The sequence below is a fragment of the Neolamprologus brichardi genome, chromosome 3 (genome assembly GCF_056152115.1).
Source record: "Neolamprologus brichardi isolate AB-2024 chromosome 3, ASM5615211v1, whole genome shotgun sequence".
Classification (NCBI taxonomy): Eukaryota; Metazoa; Chordata; class Actinopteri; order Cichliformes; family Cichlidae; genus Neolamprologus; species Neolamprologus brichardi.
Genome location: NC_142106.1, coordinates 24,510,797 through 24,518,413, shown reverse-complemented (window position 1 = coordinate 24,518,413; position 7,617 = coordinate 24,510,797). Strand labels below are relative to the sequence as shown.

General features: G+C 40.9%; 1 protein-coding gene across 1 annotated transcript; it reads left to right on the top strand.

Moving 5' to 3' along the window:
- LOC148103965 (endonuclease domain-containing 1 protein-like) lies at window positions 1–1,880 on the top strand. The gene is made up of 2 exons (XM_087839243.1): window positions 1–312; window positions 1,143–1,880. The coding sequence occupies exons 1-2, from the start codon at window positions 1–3 to the stop codon at window positions 1,878–1,880; spliced, it is 1,050 nt and encodes a 349-aa protein (XP_087695369.1).
- The last annotated feature ends 5,737 nt before the right edge of the window (window positions 1,881–7,617 follow it).

The window sequence follows — 7,617 nt, the reverse complement described above, 5'->3', positions numbered from 1 at the left end:
ATGCATCACCTCCTGCCTCTCGCTGCTCTCCTCCTTCTGTCCACCGTTCCCACTGAAACTAAAGTGGTGACATCAGTAGAAGACTGCGAGGAGTTTTTTCTTGATCAAACTCCGCCAAAAATCATGGGAATTTTGGTGGGAGGGAATATCCTGGACCAGAACAGATACAAACTGATTTGCCAGACTTTTGACGACACCAGAACATTTGTGACGCTGTACGACACCCACAACAAGATTCCAGTTTTTTCTGCTGCAAAGTTCAGAGGGAGCGCAGCTGGAAGACCCAGCCACCCATGGATGATTGAACCACAGGTGTCAGTTTTAATACATCTTTTTTAGCTGTAACAAAACATGTTGACACTGTAGTGCTACATGAGATAAAATATATTTATTACTGTGAATCTTAGTTAACCACTTAAATCACAGCTGAGGCTCCACAGTGCTAACTACAGCAGTGTACTGCTGTAGTTAGCACTACAGCAGTACACTGTAGCATCAGCTGCTTTTGCTAACAATAACTTTCACTTATTCAGTGATCCTGTTTATGATTTACTGAGATCTCTACATAAATTTCCCATGACAATGTAACTGAGCATGTCAGGGTTCCTGGGTGTTCACCCAGTATTTTCAGTTGGTGCTCACTGTTTGTTTTTCCTCATGTTCTGGTTTCATTATATCTCTCATTATCATCCTCATCAGTCCCTGTATTTAAACCCTCAGTTCACATCGGTTCTTGGTCGTGTCATTGTTGATGTTAGGTTAACACCTTATGCTTCGGTCATTCAATCAGTCTGTCAACCAGCCATTTCTAGTTTTTTTTCATTTCATTTCATCTGCAATCAACACCAGCTTTCACCTACCTGTGAGTCCAGCGTTTGGGTCCTCCTTTCCTCACCCACACTGCAACCGCTGACAGAGCATTGTTTAGTATATTTCCTATGTAACAGCAGTCTTGTAGACTAAGGTTTGCTTTGAAAATAGGACTATAAAATAAATTAAAATTTGTACAGCTTACACCCTAAGTTGACCTATATTGTGTTTAGATTATACAATTTTATACAACCTGTTATAAAATGTTTATTTAGTCCTTTTCCAGCAACCATGCATGGCTGACTAAACAACTCTTTTTTCTGTTTTTAAAGCTTGAAGACCCAACTGATGTTGACAATATGAGACAAGCAGACAAGAACATCAACTATGAACACCAGGCTGGAGACACTGATTACAACCCCTACAACCAGCAAGGGTTTGACAGAGGACATTTATTTCCAAACTCTTATGGATGTGATTTCACTGAGAAAAAATCTACCTTTACCCTGACTAATGTTGTTCCGCAAAACAAAAGGTTCAATCGTGGAAAATGGAAAACAATGGAGCTCTGTGTCAAAAAATTTCTGGATGAAAACTGCATTAACAACAACAACAGAACAGAAGGCTTTGTAGTAACTGGAGCAAAACCTAGTGACAGTGTGAGTACTGACAGTAGCTTACTGAACAACAACAAGATAAATATTCCTTCAGTGCTCTGGTCAGCCTTCTGCTGCTACAGTAGCAGTCAGAAGAAGTGGCTGGCAGGAGCACACTGGGGTGAGAACAGAGATAACCACCACAAATATCTGGAGACCAAGACTTTGGGAGAACTTCACACAACCGAGGGAATTGACGCATTTCCTGGAACACGATGTCCTAAAAACTTAACTGTTCCTCAGCTCTACTCAAAATGTCCCTTTAAATCCAAAAAGAGTTATAAGGTTCCCCGTAAGTGTGTTGGAAAAAAAATATATCGTGGGGCTAAAAAGAGAAATTCCAATCATAAAACATTTCATTTCAAAAAAAAAAAAAAAACTACGAGGAAGCATCGTGTGAGAATGAAGGGTTAAATTGAAAGGGATTACTGTTTTTCGTGTGCTGCAGCTACTTTAGTTTAGTAAGTATGTAAGCTTTGCTGCTTGGTTTTCTCAAATGACCAACATGCCTTTCATATATATATACTGTAGCACTGATTTATGTTTTGTAGATTTGATGTGGGAGTAGAGGATTATGCAAAATATGTGCAGTTTATACAGCAGAAGAAGGGAGCTTCTGTACAACTGTCATGCTACTATGGTTTTATTACTTTTAAATAAAAGTAACGCAAATTATTTTTTATGTCATGTATTATGAATTGTAAAGGCATTATCTGTCAGGTAGGGCTGTGTGGCAGGCAGGATTAGGACCCAAATGCAGGACTCTAAGTCAGAAAGGGTAAACTGAGCCAGCTTTATTTATCAGTTCTTCTGGATACTTTAAATATTTCGGGCTGATGTTTTCTTATCAGTGTCTCTCTGAAGATTATTCCCTAACACACAACTATCACAGACCACATCACAGTACAAAACGTGTTGGAAACTTACAGAAAAAACTCAGTGCTGAATAAACAACACAACACTATTATTCCGCTAAAACATCTGTAGAAATTAAAATTTAAAAGGTTATATTTCTTTCTAGATAAAAATGTATCACTTTTCTAAATATATAAACACATATACACACACACAATATACATAGATCTCGCTCTCTCGCTCTACATATACATACATACATACATATACATGTATGTATTTTTGTGTGTGTGTATATATATATATATATATAGTACATACACTACCAGTCAAAAATTTTACAGTACCCCAATTCTTCTTTCTTATTTATTGCAATTCAAGTCCAATGAAATGGTACAAACTTAAGTGGTGAAGTGCCACAGATTAAAAAGGGGCAAGGTTACACAAAACGAAATAATAATGTACATTTTAGATTTATACAAAAAGAGAAATTTCAAAGAAAGGTGTCAGTCAGTACAGTTTCCTTCACCATCAAAAGGCCATCAAAGGAACGAATCACATTACTGTTTTGGGTTCCACCTGCAAAAAGTCAACAATAAGTTTGTGAGTGTGAACAGGATTTCTCTCTGTGGGGCTACCCACTGGGGTGTAAAACTGTAGCATTGCTTGCAAAGAAGACACTTTTGTGTGTGCAATGGCTTATTTGTCCGCCTGCTGTTGAGTTGTATTGTTGAATTTACGTGCAAGGAATTTCATTTTGCCCGTGAAATGATATAATGAATATTTGCTCTGATCATTTGTTATGATATAGGTATAATTCTAAGATCTGACCACTGCTGATAGCTGAAGTTTGGCTTTTTAATTAGTACATGCTGCAGTGTAACTGATCGAATAACAGCTTTACCGACCTGATTACAATCTATTTCAATATCAGTTGTCAAACTAAATAAAATATATACATAATATGTTCCTAAAATGTCAGGACCTATGTTTTGACCCAGTCCAGTCCCGGCTCCACCTCTTTGATCTTCGCTGTGTGCCTGTCAATAGACTCTATGTTAAACTATGACAGCATCATCTTCACTGCTGCCATTGTAACCCAAGTTTGCTTAGTGTTGTCATACTTTTTATTCACACCCCTGTTACTCAATGAACCATTGCAGTCCTTGTTGGGTCTGTGTTTCCACAAGCCCCGCTAATTCTAGAGACTTATTCATCATGAAGAAAACAAGACAGTCGATCGATCGATTATTTGCGCAAGGGAGGCCTCGTCTGTGTCCCCCAAAATGACCCCCAGATCTGACCTCTTCCTGCTGCCTTTATTGAGAGACAGTTCACACAAAACACGTCAGAACAAAGCCACGCCCACATGGTTCTAAGACAAAGCATTGTATGTATGTGTGAACTTCTGTAAGAATGTGTGTGTGTGTGTGTGTGTGTGTGGTAGACCTCCTGCTGACCAAAGGGTCGTAAACGCAGGAAGCTTACATCAAAAGCACAAGGATGTGTCTGTGATAAAAGACTACAGACCCCCCACCTAGAACCTCAAGAATCTGGGGAGGGGAGGACAGAAAGAATTCCTTTCACAGAATTAAAACAATGTACAAATGGTAAACATAAAAATGACAAACATTTAACAATTCACCCTAACAGTCCTAATTCAAGCTAATTTCTAATTTTGTTTCTTGCCTATTTGAGATCAACATGCAAAGAGACACAAAAGCGACACGAAAAACAAGGTGACAGGAACAGAAACTGAATGAAGGCCTTGCATTTCACAGTCATAATGTTTCTGAGAACAACCACGAAAAGCAGAACATTCAGACTAAAATAAAGTAACTTACTGTGAAAACAGACTGCTGTGTCACCATCGTCAAACAAACCACATTAGTGTGACAGTACATCTCAAAGTGTTAACATGAAGAAGAAAAACAAATTAATGTAAAATCCTGAAGTCTTTTCTCCAATAAGAGTCTCACACACACAACAATGCCTTGCTTGCTGCAACTCGACCCGTCAAACCTGCAACTCCAAGTTTTCCCTTCACAGTAGAAACAGACCTGCTGACTACAAACACTATTAAACTGTATTTAAAGCTGTGGTCACACACCTCTGTGTGTGTGTGTGTGTGTGTGTGTGTGTGTGTGTGTGTAGAGAGAGATAGAGAATGAAAGACGAAAGGAGAAAAGAGGAAGTTGACCAGGGGTCACCAACTCCTGTCCTCTAGGGCTACCGTCCTGCAGCTTTTAGATGCGTCCCTACTCCAACACAGCTGAATCAAATGATTGGATTACCTCTTCACCATGCCATGAAGTTTGGCAAAGGTCTGTTAACAAGCCATTCATTTGATTCAGGTGTGTCGGAACAAGGATGCATCTAAAAGATGCAGGACGGTAGCCCTCGAGGAGTGGAGTTGGTGACTAGTGATGTGTCGATCGCGAACGAAATGGCTCTTAGAGCCGGATCTTTGATGTGAACGACGCGAGCCGGCTCCTTATCGCGAGCCGTGTTTTTTTTTTTTTTTCTTTCTCTCACCCTCTCTCTCTCGCACTTTTGCTTCACTCAGCATGCGAGCCTTGTGCTTTACGCTGGGAAGAGGGGGGAGGGGCGGTAGTTACACTCAGTAGCACAAGAACAGAGCAGGAGAGAGAGAGAGAGAGAGCCAGGGACAACAACGCCACATTAGAAAGGTATAGTAATCATCCACAACTATTTTCAGTTGCAGATGATAAAGGATTCAGAAAGTTTGTTCATGCAGGTCCATATGACAGAGAATGTGCATGTTAGTTTTGTTTTCATATTTTAATTTATATTTAATTGTGTTGTGGTTTGCAGTGTTTTGTGTTGTTTCACTTTAAATTTGTAAAAGGAAAAAGCTGAAAATTTAAATAGTTAAAAGTTGAACTGTGAATAGTTGATTTTTGTATTATATGATTTATTTATTACATTTTATGTGGAGTGAATAAATAAAAGTATATTTACGGGGGCCCCTAGAGACAAAGCACATACAAACTTCAAATCACGTACAAACTCCAAAATACATAAAAACTCAGAAGCACATAAAAACTCAAAACACGTACAAAACTCAACAGAAGTGCTCCAGGATGCTAGGGGCAGTGTTGAGCTTTTGTCACCTAGTGGCTACACAAGCCAGGAAGTACCAACGACCGGATTTGGTGTGTGGTAGTAACAGGTAAATGAACATTTTTTTTTAAATTATTTGAATATACATGAGTGCTTGTGTATAAATACACAAACAATACACACATGCTTTCAGTTGTGTAATTTAACTGATCTAGGTAGCTCTGTGTTGGAAGTTCAGTTAAAGCTAGAAATGTGTTTTGGAGTTTGTACGTGCTTTGTGTCTTGGGGCCACCGCATATATTTATATATAAACATATATAAATAAATTTTTTTTACATTAGTAATTCCTTTTGTGCATAATTTTATATTATTGTTAATAATAAATTAATGAAAGCAACAAAACAACCTGAAGTGAGCCGAGCCGAAAGAGCCGGTTCTCTATAAAGAGCCGGAAATCCCATCACTATTTATGACCCCTGCCACAGAATCTCGAGTGGTGACATCAGTGGAAGACTGTAATGGGTTTTTTCTTCAAAACACTCCACCACACATCTCAGGAATTTTGGAGGGAGGGAATATCCTGAACCAAAGCAGATACAAGCTGATCATCTACGATTGTTGGGAGCAGTTCAGATTGTACAGTCTGACAGCTGCAGGGAGGAAGGACCTGTGGAAACGCTCCTTCATGCATCCAGGATGCAGCAGTCTGTCACTGAAGGAGCTCTGCAGTTCAGCAACATTTACATGCATGGGGTGGGAGACTCTGTCCATCAGAGATGTTATTTTGGCCAGAGTCCTTCTGTCTCCCACCACCTGCACTGGGTCCAGGGTGCATCCCAGAACAGAGCTGGCCTTCCTGATGAGTTTATCCAACCTCATTTTCTCAGCTGTCTGTACTCTGAGTCGTCCTCACCTGTGATGAGGCCGACTATGGCAGAGTCGTGAGAGAACTTCTGTAGGTGGCAGCGTGGGGAATTGATGGAGAAGTCTGCAATGTAGAGGGTAAAAAGGGACGGTGCCAGCACCGTTCCCTATTGGGCCCCTGTACTGCAGACCAGTGTATCAGAGACACAGCCCTGTGACCTCACATACTGTGGGCGGTCTGTGAGGTAGTCCAGTATCCACTTGGACATGTGGTGGTCCACTCCCGATAGCTCCAGCTTGTCCCTCAGAAGTCGTGGCTGGATGGTGTTAAAAGCACTGGAGAAATCAAAGAACATGATCCTCACAGTGCTTCCAGGCTTCTTCAGGTGAGTCAGAGCTCGGTGCAGAAGGTAGATGATGGCGTCCTCCACCCCGATGCCAGGCTGGTAAGCAAACTGCAGCGGATCCAATGAAGACCTCATCAGGGGGCGCAGATGGTTTAGAACCAACCTCTTGAGGGTCTTCATCAGATGCAATGTCAGGGCTACTGGCCTGTAGCTGCTGAGGTCCTTGGGATGGGAGGTCTACAGAGAAGGTTGTAGAAGAAGTTTTCCATTCAATAAAGCCTGCAGACAAGCGGTGAGCGATAGCTAACATTCTTTAATCAAAACAAAGAACAGAAACCAAGCTTGGTGAGAGCAGCCATCATTGCGGGGCAGAGGATCGGCAGAGTCTCTACCTGAGCCCAGCATGGCCCTGGGTTTAAATACCTCCTACAGGAACACAAGGGAGTACACAGCTTTACCTTTGGTCTTTCCCCCAAAGTTTACCACTCACTTGCTACTTCTTACAGTGGAGAAAAGACAAAAGGCTTCACTGCCTGTGTTGCCAGGCTTCCCGTGTGAATGTCCCCATTTCCTTACCAGACCCCCACCATCTGTCTAAGCGATTGAATAGGGTGTGAGGTAGGCATGCAAAAACAGTGACCTTAAAGCATTACTAATAAACAATGTGATCAATACATAAATGAAAGAAATTCCTTACAAGGTCTTCCACAGCTGTGGAACTTTCCCCAGCGACAGGCTCAGATTGACCAGATATCCTAGGATGCCACACAGTTGATTAAAGTGATTAAAGTCCCCAGAGATCAGGAAAAGGGCCTGGGGGTGCTGTGTTTGAAATCTGCTGGTTACAGTTTGCAGGACCTCACAGTTTGCTCTGTAAATAAAAAAAAGCTAAAGCAGCTGAAATAAATTATCCTGAGGTGATAACTTAACTCTTTTAATCTGTTAATCTATTTAGCAACAACCATGCATGCATCACTAATCTATCCTTTTGATTTTGACCG